Source organism: Chrysemys picta, chromosome 1 (genome assembly GCF_011386835.1).
Source record: "Chrysemys picta bellii isolate R12L10 chromosome 1, ASM1138683v2, whole genome shotgun sequence".
Classification (NCBI taxonomy): Eukaryota; Metazoa; Chordata; order Testudines; family Emydidae; genus Chrysemys; species Chrysemys picta.
Window position 1 is genome coordinate 293,218,616 of NC_088791.1, and position 18,843 is coordinate 293,237,458.

General features: G+C 42.3%; 1 protein-coding gene across 22 annotated transcripts in view; it reads right to left on the reverse strand.

The window, feature by feature from the left end:
• ENOX1 (ecto-NOX disulfide-thiol exchanger 1) overlaps window positions 1–18,843 on the reverse strand; it is a 485,482-nt gene that overhangs the window by 34,156 nt on the left and 432,483 nt on the right. For 21 of the 22 annotated variants that reach the window (XR_010597786.1, XR_006173209.2, XM_042845284.2 and 18 more), the window contains 2 exons: window positions 8,942–9,049; window positions 4,428–4,484 (listed from right to left, as the gene is read on the reverse strand). Coding sequence is in view for 20 of the 22 variants with exons in the window: in XM_042845284.2 (XP_042701218.2) it covers window positions 4,428–4,484; window positions 8,942–9,049 (165 nt within the window). In the remaining 2 variants the exon portion in view is untranslated. The remainder of the gene's footprint in view (window positions 1–4,427; window positions 4,485–8,941; window positions 9,050–18,843) is intronic. The other variant, XM_005308169.5, reaches the window with a different exon arrangement.

Sequence of the window (18,843 nt, forward strand, 5' to 3'; positions counted from 1 at the left end):
GTGTAATCACTCTAACCTTCTGAGATGTCTGTGTTTAGCACACTATTTAAACTTTGTTTAGAAAGCAGTAACACTTAACAGAGTCTTTAGGTGAAATCCTTGCCCAACTGAGGTCAATGGAAGCGTACAGGATTATAGAACAGTAGGCCAAAACCAAGCGAACCAAAACCACCCAAAGTGCCCTTTTACAAGGCCTCCAAACCAACCTTGGCCAGCAGAGTTTCCAGTTCTCTTATTGCTCTAGGAGGCAGGCTTTCTCCATTTCCCATAGGTCTCAAGTCAGGGGGGAGCAGCTTAACCAATTTCAAGTGCCTTGAATCAGAACAACCAAACTTATAGCCAGAAAACAAAGCCTCTATGAAGCAGATCAGGCTAATGCCTGAGGTTCCTGCAACCCATAGCTGCAAGTGTGGCTTCTGGTCCTTCTCTCTCGGTCAGCTTCTTTTTCCTGCTTATATAGCCCAGCCGCAGGGTGGGGCAGGCACTCCTTGACTGAGCTCAGGTTGCTTACCTGTAAGTGCTAGACTGTCCCTTAAAGGGGCATTACACCCCACCACAGGGAGTTTTGCCATTGATTTCAATGGGGCTGGGATTTCATCCCTTAAGTACATTGTGGACATTCGCAAATTCTTTAACTATCGTCAGTCTCACAGTGGTTGTCTGAAATAGGATTGATGCCACAGCTTCCCGATGTCGTTTAATGAACTGTCCCAAGAAGACTGTGTCATTGCATAGACATCTGGTACCCTAAGTATGCTGAGTTTTGCAGTGCACAGAAGGATGATGTCGATCAAAACACAGCACACGTTTTACACAGCAAGAGACTCTACAGCAAGCCAGAAACAATTGAGGAATAAATACTGTACATTGATGTTTCGAATCACACAGCATGTGTTTTGTGGTTTCTCTTCATAAACCATTTAGTAACCCCTCCACTCCACTTCAGAAAGAAGAAGTGCTTTTTTCAAGATGGGACTAGTCCAGTCATGGGAGACCAGGAACATGTTGGACAAATCTGAAATTATAGTTGTACATTGACTTAGGGTTTTCTCTTCAATGAAGAGGATGATCTGAATTATATATCACTGTGTCCAACGATGATGGGGAAATTAACAAATTGCTCTATGCATCGAGCAGCATTAAGAACAATGGAGAATCACACCTAAGCCCCCCAAAATGAGTTTTATGTCAGAACATTTCTGTCAGCCCAGATTATGGGAGTGCTGAGGTTACTATTAAACTCAGGTCTCCCTCAGGGCCAGGGTTTTTGCTCCAGGCACAACATGCACCTTATGTCAGGGCTTTCCTGCTACAGAATGCACCACAAGCAAGAATGACACATTCAATGGATTAAAAACCACTTCAAATCATGTGAAATGTGACCAGATGTAACAAATATTACCACATGTACCTGACAAGCCATTCGTGAAATGGCCTCATGACTGTCTGCAGAGTCCTGCACATGAATTATTCTTGCACTGCCCTGGAATAATTGATGCAGCTGATGTGCACAAAAATCTGTTCTTTCTTTTTAGCTTTGCTTGTGAGTTGCAGTAGCAGTGGGTCTAACATTACCCTTGCCCTAGCCTTTTAAATAACTGTGTGGAATGCCCCTGCCAAAAACAAGACACCCCTCTCCCCAAAATCTTCCAATTTTGTGCCTGTCAGGAATTGGGCACATTTAATCAGCGGTGTGTTTCCATTTCACAACTAGTAGTATGTTCCGACCACCAATAAATGTGCAGCCCATCCCAGAATACGGCTATGTATATGCAATACATGTTGTCTATACTCTTTGGCTACCAAAAATGTTCTAATTTTTTATTTCAAGAAACAATAAGATAATGTAAAATACCTATGATACCAGGGCCAATACCACTAGTGGAAAAGGTTCCTTAGGACACAGGAAAATTATTTTTAAAAACAGTAATAGCAATACAGAGAGGACATTCTTGGAGTACACCACTCCAATATACACGCAGCAATCTTCATAAAATTTGCCACTGTCCTTTTACAAAATCCAGTTTTTTACTACTACAGTACAAGGTACAAGTAGCCCAAAATGTGTTGTAGGGTGAAAGGTCATATATACTATTTCGAACACAGATAGACATTTTCATGTTTCCTTGCCAATACCTTCCAATCTGGTCCTGAATGTCAGGGTATTTCATTTGCTAAATTCAACTTGTCAACTGTATCAAATATGTACTAATCCTATTATACGCATCACAGTCCACTAATAACCATGTAGGAGCTACTACATCTTTTCCTCTTTGATCAGTCCAGATTTAGATACTGGCCAAGGGCAAGAACCACGAACTCTATTGGTAATTAGCTTTGGATGCATTTTGCAAGGAGAAGCACATTAGTATTAAATATTCAGTGTAAACAACATTAATCATTTTTAGGGCTTCTGGTTTGGGGATTTTATTAATTTCATTGTTGAGGGTTTATTTTTAGCAATTTTTGAGTTCTACTTAGATGTCAAAAATGGTTTTTTTGGGGGACTTTCCTCTGTGTATATACTGCATTGAGTAATATATATTATATACATTAGTCGTAAATACAGTACTAAGTAATCTCTCTGTTTCAAATAGTACTATGTTAAAGCGCACTAGGGAATGATTAGTGTGCATGAGCAGGATCTACCTAGACCAACTAATGTGCAACTCTTTAGTGTGCTTTAGAAATCACAGCCTCATAGTCCACATTACTGCTCCATGTAGACAAACTCTTAGGTACAAAAAACCATTTCCAGGGTTTTTCTGGTATTTACTGAACAAACATTGATGTAATTTTTATTTGTGTCAGGGCTGTTTTCTCGATGTTTATTGGTTAAAACCTAAAATCGGAAGCCTAATCATATTGTACCCTTTAAAGGGTTCTCAATTCCTGTCCATCAACCATGTCCATTTCTGCAGCAAATAAATTCTCACTCTTTCACTATTAGGTATCAAAATAAATTTCTCTATTGCCATTTACATTTGTGTTCCTGAATCTCTCTTATCCTAAGGTGGGACAATTTTCCAACCCAGGACTGAATTTGTGGATTGACAAGTGCAGTTGTCTAGTTTCCTTCTCCACCATTATCTTAGGAATGGCAGTGACTTCTTTCCTTGGGGGCTGGATCCTGGGACTGGCTCTGCACAGAGGAGGACCTTTGTGTTCATATAGATCCAACTTCAAGAGGGAGACCTTTGGGATGTAAATATTCACAATGCACCTCTTTACCCATCGATGCCCCATCACTGCTAGGTATACATGGGCATCAAGCAGAGGGATAGAAGCAGAGCTGGCTGGAAAATGGAATTTCCCTTCTGAGGGGAATGCTGATATTTTGAAACATCCTTTCATCCCAAATCAGAACAAAAAGTCAAAATTTAAAAATTTACTTCAAAACAAAAATTCTGAAATGACCTTGTTAACTGGGTGGCTTGGGCCCTTTAAGAAGGAACAGGTCCAGCCCACCCGTGTCTCATTAGCAGCCTCTGGATAGGGCCAGATAGTGGGCAGCTGGTCCTGATAGAGAGCCAGAGGGGAACAGGAAACGGAGAGAGGAAGCTGTGGCAGAGATTGCAGAGAGCAAGAAGCTCCTGAAAGAGACTATCCTTGACCATGGGGAAGGGTTTGAGCCTGGAAGCCAGAGTCATAGGGCTGAAGACAGAGCAGACTCCAGGGAAACAGATCAAATCTCCAGGCAGGTAGTGCTGAGAATGGCCTGCTAAAGCCGGGAAGAGCTGCAGAGAACAGAATCCAATGGAAATGGGATGTAGAGAAGCCTGACAACAGAGTTTTGTTTTCAGTTTTATGTCAGTAAGTTAGACCCTGGGAGAAGGGATACTGTTGGACCAAATGTCTGTGTGGAGTTTATTAAGGAGCCCTGAAGAAGAGAAACTGAGGCACAGTGCTGGAGAGGAAGCCCAGGTCACAAGGGGGTGCATGGGAGGTGGTTTCCCTGGTAACAAACCTTATTTAAATGTTTCATTTTGACTTTATCAATTTGACTTTTGTTATATTATAATTAATATACAAGTCAAAACATTTTGACTATATTATACATAAGCTGACATGAAACATTTTGATAATTTCCTATAAAATTTAAATTAAATATATATGTTCCTGTAAAACATTTTGAGAAGGGAAGAGCACTGGGCACCAGGATACTAAGGCAAAATATTATTCTTACAAAAATTGCCATGGTACCGTTAACATCCATAGAGAGCAGGCTGAACCTTGGCTGTTAACATTTCATCCAAATAACCCCACAAAGTAAATTGTACGGAACTCAGTTTAACTACCTTGAAATGAAACTTGCTGGGATTTGAACTTGTCGCTGCAGGAAAAGTAGGCATTTAAAATCTCAGCCCTTAAACCAGTAAGCCATTCTATAACCTTTAATAATAAAACGTAAATAGAGCTGTACCTACATTTGCCTGAGATTCGTCATGGCCGTTGATCTCTGCTAACTCCTTGGCACTTTTTAACTGCAAAGTTTAAAGAAAGAAACAAAACAAAAAAGCAACAAAAACAAAACAAAAATAACAAAAAAACGCCACACAAAGAACATTACTTGAGTATTTCGCACAGTTATCTTTGATTTATTTGAAGTAGCATTTTATAAAGCTTCCAATGAGAAAAACAGATGGAGCATATAATTCTAATGAGTTTTTGCTCAAGCCATTTTGAAACCAACATATTTAAGGCTTGATAAGTTTAGGTAGGGGGGAGTAAGGAAAATAATAAGACTGGATCATTATTTTTTAAATAATAAGATTAGAAAACAGTTTCAAGTCATAAAAAGTGTACAAAATTGGCTCTCAAGAAGAATAAATGATTTCATTTCCCATTCTTGTTGCTATTAATTTAAGCTTTGCAGTGTTTGCAAGTTGCCACTAGCTAAATAGTGTTGGCTTATGATTACTTTTGAATGACATATTCTGAGCTGTTTAAAATGTCAGAGTGCTCCTGTATATTGCCTTTGCGAGAAAGTATACAGATAACTGACACGGCTCCTGAGTATGATGGAGGAGGAAGAGATGTGGAACTCATTTATTTAGCTATCGGGAGGAAGAACTGGGAAGACACTGCCAATTTCACTACAGGTGATCTGAAGCAAAACTTTTTTTTTCTTAAAGTAAATGAGATTTTTAATGGAAATTCAGGATTACTTCATGGGAGATTATAAAATAGTCACTATCAGAAGATTGAAGAAATTACCTAATGATATTTTGGGCCAAATTTTCAAAGATATCTGCACATCCAATCTACGGATGAACCCACACAGACAGGTATGTACCTCTGCAACCTTCACATGCTTGCATGAACTGGGGATTTAAGGTGAGCATGCAGAACAAAGTGCATTTGCACTTAGGTGTGTGTATTTCTTTAAAAAATGTAGGCCTTTATTCTAACCTATTCAAAATGAGAGTGGGGAGTAAACAGCTCTTTCTGCTGTATGCCTGTTTTTACTAAGGAAGTAGCAGTTGTTATAAGAGATATCTTTTCTACCTAACACAAATGCTTTATTGTGTGAGAACAATCCTAAAATTGTGGTAAAAATGGACACCAGTATGTTTGATTCTGAACAGATGCTATTTATAGTTAGAGCAGTCCAATGCATTCCATATGAATGTGGCACCACTTCCATGAAACGACAAGCAACCAGAGCCTTAGGGAAAATGGCGCCCTGGGTGAAATTGTATTTTGGGGCGCCTTGCTCCCCTGCCTCCCCATCCATCCTCCACATTGCCCCTGGCTCCCGCTGCTTCCCTGGACTCCCCACCCAGCCACCCTGGCCTCTGCTGCCTCCGTGGACTCCCCAGCCATCCTCCCCATCACCCCTGGCCCCTGCTGCCTACCCCAGACTCCCTAGACCTCCCTCATTCCCCGACTCCCCATTACCCTTGGCACCCTCTGCCTCCCCATCTATCCCCCCCACCGCCCATTGTCCCCACTTACCTCCCCATCTATCCCCCCATTCCCCCTGGTCCCTGCTGCCTCCCTGGGCTCCCCACTCCCCATCACCCCCGGCCCAGGCTGCCTCCTTCCCCCCCATTGCCCTGAGCTCCCTTCTGCAGCCTCGGACCCCAGGCCCACCCTGCTTCTTGGCTCTTGACCACAGTGCTCCCCTAACCACAGCACACTGAGTGTTTTCCCACATCACCCACCCATAAGGCTGGCCCTGCAAGCAACTCTAATACCACAACACTGCACAAATGGTCACTAGGAGGCAACGGTGTGAACAGTTGATTCCTTTCGGAGATGAAGAAAATCACTTCCACGAAGTCCCAAAGTTATGAAGTTTTATAATAAATTATATTCTGTGGTAACTCAAAAGTTAGTAATTTCAATCCTGATTCTGCACACTCTTAATGACACAAGTCATCCTTACTCGAGCAGTCTTGTTGAGTACCACTGGACTCCCTCACACGAGTAAGAGGTCAGAAGAGCAGGCTCTTGTCTGAAAGGGAGCTCAGCATGTTGTTTAAGGTAACCAGCTCATTGCTCAAAATAAAAAGGGCAGGGGAGGTTAGCTAATTTCATATGTTTACTTACCTTTACCCCCTCCTTCTTCAGGTTCACCAAGTGCAGCCACCCTACAATCACTGGCTATTACCTGTGTGATGCACAGCATGTATTCTACTGATGATTTCAGATTCACCACTGAACTATACTCTCACTCTGCTAGAGACTGGAATCTGTCTCTAGGTAAATATGTATACTAGACTTTTCCCCCAAAAAACTTTCCACCCCATGACCACCACTGGTAAGTTTCATAGAGGGTAACTCTAGTGTAGCCACAGCATTGGCAGTTGTGGCCATTTTCACCTCTGTGTCATCTGCTCTGAGCAGGGTTAGACAGCACAGAGGATAAAATGCTTGTGGCCACTGGTGCGTTGTCTACACTAGACTCCCACCATTGCACTGGGGTAGCAATAGTAGAAAATGTTAAGGAAAAAATGCCTACGTGCAGACACACAAAAAGGGTAACATCCCTTTTTTCCAATATTTTTTTTTTGTTTCAGTTTAAATTTTATTCTTATCTTATATCCTAAATGATATAATATAGTAACAGAAACCTTGGAAAAACATACAATATTGGAAAAAACAGGAGCTGCCCTACCCCAAAGGCAGGCTCTATGTTCAATGGCAAGTGTGGTTATCAGCAAAGAGCATGCGGATGCATCGCACTGAACTAGAGCCAGCAATTGCCAAGGGGCTACCCTTCATGAACCTGAAAGGAAAGCAGAAGGGTTACCACCTTAGCAGTGTACTGAAATGTCCATGGGGTTTTTTTGGGAGGGGGGCATTTGTTCTACAGGATCATTCTAGAGGTAATTCATGTGAAAAAATATACAGAATCTTTAAGAGTACCATCAAAGCCTGAATGTAATACAAAAATTTATAATACAATCAATCCAGTAGCCCCTGTGCTATTATTTTGATGTTAAATGTTCACATTTATTTGACTCTGCCCCTGACTTTCAATATTCAGCATGTCACAGATATTTACAATGAAAAGACATAGTTGCACTATGGTGGTTGTCAGATCGTAAGATCTTCCTATATGTTTTATAATATTTTGAGTGTTATAGTAAAAATATTTTAAAAGAATATTTTATAATGCTGTCCTTTTAATACTACTAACATATGGTAAAATTGAGACCTAAAATACCCCATATATATGTATATATTCATGTTTCCTATATACTATATAGATCCTGCAGGTCCCTTTGCCCATTTCTCATCTGAAGTTTTAGGTGCCAAAAAAGTTGTAATCAAATCCATTCTTCCTCATACCCTTTTGTCTAAGATGGCGTTATATCAGTTCACATTTAGAAAGTTATCTTTGCAACTGTAAGCTCTAGAAATATTTTTTTTAAGTGAAAACTTTATTTTGCAAAATCTGGATTGTCAGATTATAAAGTATATTTGTGCCAACTGCATCTGACGACACTTCCGATGTGCATAACTATAAAAATATATAAACATTAAAAAATTCCGAAGGATTTTTTAAAATTGTGAAAACCATAGACTTTTTGAATCCTTGCCATCTAAACAATTTACATCATACACTTCTGAATGTTTTTTACTAGATTACATTAATCAATCAAAAACCAGTCCACTGTCTACTTCAGCTAAGAACTATGGAGTTGTAACTACTGTCTCCACAATCAAATTGTCGACACGCAACATTTATTTGTATACTCTGTGTGTGTGGCCAACACAGTATTTCATCTCCAGTACTACACAAACAGGCACAGATCTTCCTTTGCTGTGCAACGATCCATCTTGCCCTGCGTATTAGACAATATTTTCAAATACACTTATCAATGTCATACAGCACTTCAGTATCAATGAAAGCAAAAATGAAACGATCAGATTTGCAGAGTATATAAAAGGTTTGCTTCTCACCACAGTTAGATAAGTGCACTGATGCACTGGGAATTTTTTTTTTAATGTCATCTTGATTCAGTCCTTTGTATACATGTGTCTGTATGAATAATACAGGAGATGCTAAACTCATTTTCCTCACTACTAGTCTTAAAAGAAATAGCTGGCTTTTTTTGAAATATGTTTGCTTTGCTGGTATATTGAATTCTCCCAAAATTAATTTGTTTTCAGATACAAAACATTCACACATCACAGGTATCTGTGTGGAGGAACATAACAGAAAATGTTATACAAGATGTGAGATTAAACATCTGATATTGCAAAACTGACAGAGTTCAATTTCACTTTGACAATGTTTCCCCAAACTATACTATTAATTAACTTCAACTAACCTTTGTATATGCTCATTAGATCACACACAGGTCACATAAGATCATATACTGATCACAATGAAGTCAATGGCCAAACTTCCACTGATTTCAAAGGTGCAGGATCAGGCCCTCCGGTGTAGTCCTAAATAAGGATTATGCTCAATGTAAGCACTCACCTGCTCCTGAAGAACTTTAAGCCTGGCTTGTGTATGTGTTTGTTCTTCTTTTGCTTGCTCCAGTTCGGATTTTTTGTTATTTAATTCTTCCTGTATACTCAGCAATTGCTGGGTAGGCGAAAAGAGTGTGATTAGCACCATCAGAATCTGAGCAATCTTAAATATTGTAAATCCTCACTGCAAGCAACATTTTTCACGTTATTTCTATATTTATTATTGTTACTAAGTCTGTTGTGTCTAAGTTGAACAAGTTGTAAATTACTTCCATCTGCATTTCCTTCCACAGCAGTACTACACAAGGAATGCATTTGTAAATGTGCAGTTAAGCTATTTGTTACACTAAAGCACAAACACTTGGTAGAGTATATCATCCACAGAAGGACTGTCACATCCATTTGAACAACAACCTTATTTGTAGAAGTATATGCTGTGGTTTTGACAATACTAGGGTAAACTCTACAGTACATGCGTAATTCACAAGCACAGCCCTTTACTCTAATTAGTCACTGGCCAAAAGCCATTTCATTTGAGGCAAAGCAATATTCTGGAAAGCGTTTGCACTTAGTTGCCAAGAAGACTAAACATTTCTTTTCTTCTCATGCTATGATGGTGATGTGTTATTAGATCAGCAAGACAATCAATCAATGTATCAGCCAAGAAAACTGCTGATGTGATCTCTCAAAACACAAAATGATGACCAAAAGATTATTTTTACGCAGAGAATTTCTGAAACGTAGAGACTTTTTGAAGGGCCTGGCTCCCCTCATCCTATCCAGCTGTAAGTCATGAACAGACATTGGGACTTGCCAGAAACTGGTCATTAGATTCAATTAATTCTGAAACTGGTTATGTATTTCTGTATAGAGAGGACAAGTACTAACTAGACCCTGCTAACGAGCAAGAAAATACAAGCAAGAGATTACAAACTGGTTTAGTATCTCCCCCTTTAGTAATCAAGCAAGGAACATTTATTTGCTGTGAAAACATGGTACTTTGATTATTATTTTTTAAAAAGGTGTGTAAGTTAACAAGTGCATTAGTAGCAAGAAACTTCAGTTACTGGTGTTATACATAGTAAACATTTAAGGCTTAATTTACCCAGGTGCATAGTACCCATAACTCTCTGACTTCAGCTAATGCTGTGGGTGTGTTTAGCAGGCCCTTTTAGTGCGCAAATTTTATATCATGTAGTTAGCAGTATTAAGCATCAAAGTTTCTTCTTCAGAGCTGTGTGAAACCTGCTTTTAGAGCTGTGTGGAAATGTCTGAAGCATCAAGGCTTGAATAGGGATTGATACAGAATTCCTGATGTGGATGACTACCAGCTGGATGGATTAATTCAATGTTTTAAAGGTCTCTGACACTGCCACTACACACACACCATTTTCCAATTAATTGTGCTCATTTTCCAGGGTGATTCAGAAAACCCAGAGCGTCACATTCCATCAGACAACGTATAGCCACATGAAACCAAACAAATAATAATCATTTATGAAACAGAACGTCCGGTTTATTAACATGCTAAATAGCTTACATGTTTATACAAATTGGGCCATCACTTGTATCTAAACTGATTGACAAAATTTGCATAGCAAGTGGAAGCAAATATCAAAAATGGTTTCAGTCCCACTGGTTCCTGGGCTAGACAGTCTACATAAACTTCTTCCTATGAACACTCCCAGACTTTTCAACCTCCCATGGTATTGCTGGGTCACCACAGCTAGATGGAAGTAAATTTTGATAAATCACCTTTTTATATTTGTGACTGCAATCCAAACTATAGCTAGGTTGCTTTAGTGCAGTGGTTCCCAAACTGTGGGCCGCATCCCGCTAGTGGAGCACGGAGGAACATCCAAGGGAACATGGTGGGGCTCAGGCCAGACTCCATGGGGGGGCAGGGAGGGAGTGCCACCAAACCCGACTCTGCCCCCAGCTCCGCTCCAGCCCCATATCTGGAGGTTAGTTCAATCAGGGAGGGTGAGGTGCTCTGCTAGCAGTTGAGGTGTGAACACCAAGGGAGGAGAAACTGCTCCAACTAGAGAACGAACCTCGTTATCTCCATACTGATTTATACCTGCCTCTGGAAATTTCCATTACTTGCATCTGAAGAAGTGAGGTTCTTACCCACGAAAGCTTATGCTCCCAATATTTCTGTTAGTCTTAAAGGTGCCACAGGACCCTCTGTTGCTTTTTACAGATTCAGACTAACACGGCTACCCCTCTGATGCCAGAATGGAGGTTTCCTGTGCAACCTTAATTCAGTCCCCATGTGTATACAGATTACGACACACTCTAACTACATCAGGACATTTTTTTCCCACAGGACCCCTGTCTCATTCTGTGTAAAGGATGGACGGCGCTCACTTAATGAGCAACTATTTGATATTTGGTTTATCCTCCCTGTTCAATGTGTAGCCATACGACTTATTTACCTCACACTATTCAAACTCTGCTCTGAAAGCAGAATTATCCAGCTCCTCATGGGCTTTTCCATGGTGCTCATCAGTACACATGTGAGTGCTTCACAGACATTAATGAATTTATCTTCAGAACATCCCTGAGAGGCGAGGGTGTAATATTATCCCCATTTTACAGACGGGGAATAGAGGCACAGATTAAGGTAAAAAATGTCCACACATTTTTGCGTGCCTGAGATGCTTCCTGGGGGCACCTCACAACCACCTGCCCTTAGCGTGAGGAAGCTTTGTCTGTGCCTGCTGTGGGTCAACTCCCATACTCCACTGGCCATAGGCAATACAAGCCTTCCTCTCTCAGTCTCGCAGGCCCCACTGTCACTCTACAGGTGAGTAACAGGCACATCCCAGTCCTTGAATCCTCCGAGTGTCTCCCTGGAGTGTCCAGCTCCTGGTCCACTGGACATTCATACTGATCATAGATTTGCTGCTTGCAAATAAACAGTAAACCCCAGTGTTCCAGTCCACCCCAGATCACCCCCCTGCTTAACACACAGAACTTAGAGATAAGTTTGTAATTAAATCAAGCATAAGTTTACTTAACAAAATATGGAGATTCAAGTAGTAGCAAGTAGAAGTATTGGAAACAAATGGTTACCTATGAAAACATAACACGCATTTTAGAGCCTAGACTTAATCCACAAGATACTCTCATGTCTTGTAGAGTATTACTCACCCAAAATCCTTGCTACGCTATACAGGCTGGCTATGACCTTCCTTCCATGACATGCTGTTAGATTGCCTGAGTAAAAGATTCCATGTGTTTCCTTGCACCCCAACATATACCATAACAATCTTTGTTCATAAGCAGGACACCCCTCTGCAGTTTGTTCACCTTGAAATTTTTCTCTTTTGTAGATTTTGCAATCTTTCATTCCACCCCGGCTTAGGATGCAAATAGGCATATATTGTGAGGCATACAATACACAAATGACCAGACAGGGAGATAGGGGTCTGTTAACTTGAAAATGTTCCTTTCAGGCAGCAGGTATGATAAATCCTGGTGATCTGCCATAACTCCAAGACCTTAAGAATATAATTTTTAGTATAGATACATAAGTCCTTAAATATTATCTGTACATACATTCACAATGATTACAATGACCCAACAGGCTGCTGGCTCTCAGTAGAGACCTCACATGCCACACATCGGTTAACTATTATGCACATATCTGACCCGGGAGATCCTTTTAAAATCCTATGCACACCATTTGCCCTCTACCAGTTGGCATCATGGGGTCCCTGGTCACAGTGCCCCATTTGAGAAGCATAGGGCCTTATTTTCTTTTTGCAGTATTTACACTATATATGTTCAAAGCACAGTTCCCATTGACTTTGGATGCAGTTGTGAGTACTCAGCAGTTCTGCAAATCAGATTCCAAGCTGTGCACCCAGTAAATGAAGAACACACAATTAGTGACACCGTCTGACAAGTTTGGTGTACGTGACTTGCTCAGCAGGAGCCCTGTGCTAGATGCAGGGGTAGAATCCAATTCTCCAGTGTGACATTCAGCTGCATAACCATAAGACCATCTTTTCTCTTCCTGAAATCAGCAATCTCATTCACTACATGCCTTCCAACTAGAGCTGGGTGAAAGTTTTTGCTGAAAACTTTTCATCAAAAAAATGCAGATTCAGGTCACTGGGCCAGGCCAGTTTGTTAACCTGCCGCATCTGCAGGTTCAGCCGATCGCGGCTCCCACTGGCTGCGGTTCGCTGCTCCAGGCCAATGGGGGCTGCGGGAAGCGACGTGGGCCGAGGGATGTGCCGGCGGCCACTTCCCGCTGCCCCCATTGGCCTGGAGCAGCGAACCGCGGCCAGTGGGAGCCGCAATCGCCCGAACCTGCAGACGCGGCAGGTAAACAAACCGGCCCAGCCCACCAGGGTAAGCACCCTGGTGGCAGCCCACCAGGGTAAGCACCCTGGTGGGCCGCGTGCCAAAGGTTGCTGATCCCTGCACTCACCAATCTCTGCCACTTGAGCCAATGGAATAACTGACAGAAGTAGTAGGTTGTCATCCTCTGTGTGGACCCAGCACCAGAGGGAGTGGATGAGACATGCACTTTGCTAGTGGGTTTCACAGATATTTGCTGACAGCAGAGGAATGTTGGGACTCAGGAATCTTAGGTTCTTTTCCAGGCTTTGGAAGAGAGTGTGTTCTAGAGTACACAGACCCTTCCGCCTGTTCCCCCCAATCTGTTCCCATCTCAGTCCTATCTGTTCCCCACTTGTGGCTCCTTGTCCCAAGCCCATTCTCCAGTCTCCACTCAGGCTTCTCACCTCACTTCCAGTCTCCTTCCCCAACCTGTCCCAGTCTCCCCTCCAGGCTCACTGTCTGAGTCCCAATCTCCTGCTACCCCCAACTCCCAGTCTCCTCCCCTCCTCACATTCAGTCTCATTGCACAGCCAGTCCCAGGCCTCCCTGCCAGTTCCTCATCAAAAAATGTCTCCCCTGTTGGCCCAACCCCCCATTCCTCGACACAGGTTCCCGGTCCCAGGCTCCTTGTCCAGCCAATCCTACTCTCCTCATAGCTCCTGAGTTGATCTCAAGGTTCCCCTTCTCCCACCACCACCAACCAGTTCCACGGGCCTTCTTCAGCTCCTTCCACCAGTTTCCTCACCATCTCCCAGTCCCTGTCTTCTTGCCCAACCATTAGCAGCCTCCTCTTCCTCTCAGCCTTGGCCTCTCCTGGCTCCTAGTCTCTAATCAACCAGTCACAGCTTCTCCCCTCCTCTAGGCTCTCAGGTCCAGTCTCCCTGCTCAACTAGTCCCAGTACCTCCTGTCGTGCGTGAACAGGCTCGGTACTCTGGAACTGCTCTGAATGAAGTTCAGACAAGACCCTCTTGTAGTGTGACAACCCCTCAGGGCATACTCTCATTAGGGCAAGCCTCCTTGGCTTCAGTGCCTCTGGGTCTGACCTAGAAGCGTTCAGCACTCCTGTTTCATGCGGTGAGCTCTCTGCAGTGAGTCCACCTGAATAGGACACTGGGGGAAGCCTTACACCCCCCCAAGGGGCCATGCACCCCCAACATCTGCAGTCAGCAGTGACTCTCAGCCAGCGTTGTAAAACAGAAGGGTTTATTAGGCAAATACAATTTAGATGGGGCTACTATAAGGTGGGTGCATAACTGGCTGGATAACCATACTCAGAGAGTTGTTATTAATGGTTCCCAATCCTGCTGGAAAGGCATAACGAGTGGGGTACCGCAGGGGTCTGTTTTGGGACCGGCTCTGTTCAATATCTTCATCAACGACTTAGATATTGGCATAGAAAGTACGCTTATTAAGTTTGCGGATGATACCAAACTGGGAGGGATTGCAACTGCTTTGGAGGTCAGGGTCATAATTCAAAATGATCTGGACAAATTGGAGAAATGGTCTGAGTTAAACAGGATGAAGTTTAACAAAGACAAATGCAAAGTGCTCCACTTAGGAAGAAAAAATCAGTTTCACACATACAGAATGGGAAGAGACTGTCTAGGAAGGAGTACGGCAGAAAGGGATCTAGGGGTTATAGTGGACCACAAGCTAAATATGAGTCAACAGTGTGATGCTGTTGCAAAAAAAGCAAACATGATTCTGGGATGTATTAACAGGTGTGTTGTGAGCAAGACACGAGAAGTCATTCTTCCGCTCTACTCTGCTCTGGTTAGGCCTCAGCTGGAGTATTGTGTTCAGTTCTGGGCACCGCATTTTAAAAAAGATGTGGAGAAATTGGAAAGGGTCCAGAGAAGAGCAACAAGAATGATTAAAGGTCTTGAGAACATGACCTATGAAGGAAGGCTGAAAGAATTGGGTTTGTTTAGTTTGGAAAAGAGAAGACTGAGAGGGGACATGATAGCAGTTTTCAGGTATTTAAAAGGGTGTCATAAGGAGGAGGGAGAAAACTTGTTCACCTTAGCCTCTAAGGATAGAACAAGAAGCAATAGGTTTAAACTGCAGCAAGGGAGGTCTAGGCTGGACATTAGGAAAAAGTTCCTAACTGTCAGGGTGGTTAAACACTGGAATAAATTGCCTAGGGAGGTTGTGGAATCTCCATCTCTGGAGATATTTAAGAGTAGATTAGATAAATGTCTATCAGGGATGTCTAGACAGTATTTGGTCCTGCCATGCGGGCAGGGGACTGGACTAGATGACCTCTCGAGGTCCCTTCCAGTCCTAGAATCTATGAATCTATGAATCTATGAGTCATGTGGAACACCGCATAGAACCGTTCTTGTTAGCACAGAAAACAGGAAGATTCAGCAAAGTCCATGTTGGGGAGATCCAGAACCCAGAGCTCTCCCCCAAAGTCCCAAACCAGGAGACTGAGCAGCTTCCAGGAGCTCACCCTCAGTCACGCCTAGTTGCCACTCCTCCATCCTTTGTTTCTTTCCCAGACAAACTGGTCACCTGGTCGCCACCTCTCTCTTTGTTCTCCAACACGTTGCAGCCGGCTGGATCTTGGCAGGGGATGGGCCTACAGAATATCCAGCCATTGTCTGGGCCCAGGCAGCTAGACGGCAGTCACACCTGCCCTCTAGGGGTCTCTGCAATGATCATACACCCTTGTCCCACCACCTAGACACTTGTGCAACACATAACGGAAACTGAGGCACACACACAGTATTCATACAAAACAGTAGGAAAATTCCCACTTCATCACATCTCCCTACACACAACTCCTAGTCACAGTTTCTCTCTTCCCTCCCCTTTCCATAGTTCCAATCTCACCAGTCTCCTTTCCTTCTTCCCATTTCAGCTGTCATATTCTTGGTATTCAAATCGGGCAGCTTGTTCCTCCATGCTGCCAGGGTAGCAGGTGGAGGGTCACTGGGAGCACAGGAGAGGCAGACTCCTTTCTCTCAGTTCTGGTGCTCTGATGCCCAGAACATCCAGGAACTACAATTACAGGTTTTCACCACTCTCCCCCGGAATGAAGTATGCTCAGTTGCTCTGGGGGACGGCACATGTGTACTTTGATCACACGTAGGAGCTGTAAGTGGGCGGAGCACATTGAGTCTGGTCAGTACTAGCAGTGCTGAAGCACTTGGGTGAGAAGATATCTCCAGAGATTTTAGCTGCTAAATCCTAAGAAGTCTCTGAGCATGTGTGAACGGCAATTTTCCAAAGATTTATAACTTAGCCAAATTTGGACAGATTTTTATGTGACCAGCAAAAGGCACATCACTGACACAAAGCCATGCCCCAGATAAATTTAAAGTCCCTGCTCCAAAGGGAGGTGTCAAAAAAAGTTATCAGAACTTTTTTAATTTTGCAAAACACCCCATTTTCCTCTAGCCTCGTTCTCAGAAAAGGTTAAACTGTTTTGGCTGAAATTTTCTAAAATAATTCAGCCTAAGGCAAAACACTCAGCATTCAAAATTTCAGCCTAAACAGTTGAAGTTTGGCAAAGTTGAAGTTTGGCAAAGTGCCAAGCAACTGAAAACAGGATCTGATAACGGGAAGGGCCAGGCAACCTTAATAATGTAGGGTGCTGTTACCAGCCCTTCATAAAATTATCAGTCATTTCATGAAGGTCCCAAGCAAAGATACAAAATAACAGTATTTAATTATTTTGAATTATTTTGCTTATGAAATTATTATGCTTATTAAAAATGGACATATAGATATTTCTTCTGCCCTTCAGTTTAATGTACAATTACATTAATTTAAGGTAAAACTGGAATCCTTTTGTGTTTTTGTTTGTATTGCCTGTTCCTGGTACCTCCATTCCTCCTGCCCCTCTGCCAGTCCCAATCCCCCAATTGTTTGAGTCTCACATTTCTCCTCCTGCCCTGTCTCAATGCTCTTGTTATGCCCCACCCTAGATTCACAGATTCCAAGACTAGAAGGGACCATTGTGATCATCTAGGCTGACCTCCTGTGTAACACAGGCCATAGAACTTCTCCCAAATAATTCCTAGAGTGTAACTTTCAGAAAAACATCCAATCTTGATTTATAAATTGTCAGTGAAAGTTACACTCTAGGAATTATTTGGGAGAAGTTCTATGGCCTGTGTTACACAGGAGGTCAGCCTAGATGATCACAATGGTCCCTTCTAGTCTTGGAATCTGTGAATCTAGGGTGGGGCATAACAAGAGCATTGAGACAGGGCAGGAGGAGATAATGTGAGTGTAAACAGAGAATCAGACAATTGGGGGATTGGGACTGGCAGAGGGGCGGGAGGAATGGAGGTACCAGGAACAGGCAATATAAACAAAAACACAAAAGGATTCCAGTTTTACCTTAAGTTAATGTAATTGTACATTAAACTGAAGGGCAGAAGAAATATCTATATGTCCATTTTTAATAAGCATAATAATTTCTGGAATGGCTGTGGCGTTTCCACTGAAGAAGATCTGTAGCAAACCAGTTAAATTAAACTACCAAACAGACATCAGAGGGTAACAGTTTTCAGTCACTAACAACCTAGGATCTGATCTAGCAACGTTTGCTCATGTGAATAGTTCTTATTCATGCATGAATGGAACTATTTCCCCTGGGGCAGACTTGAATCAGAGACCTAGTGGTGAAAGTCTCCCTGTCCCATCATGAATTCCATTAGCCGTCCAGGCTAGCAATTTCTTTTTTTAAAAGCAAAACCCAGTCAAGTCAATCAAAACTTTATTTTACACAAATAAAGTGAATTCAGAACCTGCAAAATGGAAAAGGACAAAAATCAGCAAGGAAAAATGTGTTTCAAGCTCCTTAGAGGCTATTTACAAACAATAGAAGAAAAGAAGAATGTAAACATTTCTTGGCAGAATTCTCCTTAGGTTAAAGAAAAAAATGAAGCAAAATGAAGGAACACACACACACACACACACACACACACACACACACACACAAACACACACACACACACACACGATTTGTAGCCATCAAACCCATTAGCTCTATGGATTAGCTGGAATATCGAGTTTCTACACTACTAAAACAGGATTTAATATCATAAATGGCCAGTGCATGGCAGCCTTGAATAATGGGAGCGCAACTTCCCATCTGAGCAAATATGCATTAGTAACAAGACACTGATGAGACCAGACAAATCACCAAGGAAACAAGAAAATGTGAAAGACGAGTCAAAGGAGATGGCAGCACGTGCTTTGAAATGAGTTGTAAATGAAGCTAGCCACACTGCAGCATTTATATTAACATATGACCAGGCCTAATATGAGACTGGGCAAATTAAAAGGTAATTAATGAATTTTAAAAAATTACAACGAAGGGCAATCCAGCATATCAGCTAGGTGAAGGCTATGGCACTTAGCCCTCTTGTTCCCCAGCCCTGCCCACTTTACAGAATACATTAGGATCTCACTATCTGGGAGGCTGATGAGATTTGTAATGGAAGAAGGATCTAAATCCTGACCTGGCACAGTGCTGATTAAGAGCCCTTTGCATTCTCTGCTACCGGCTCCAGCTGGCCAGGGCTCCACCCTGA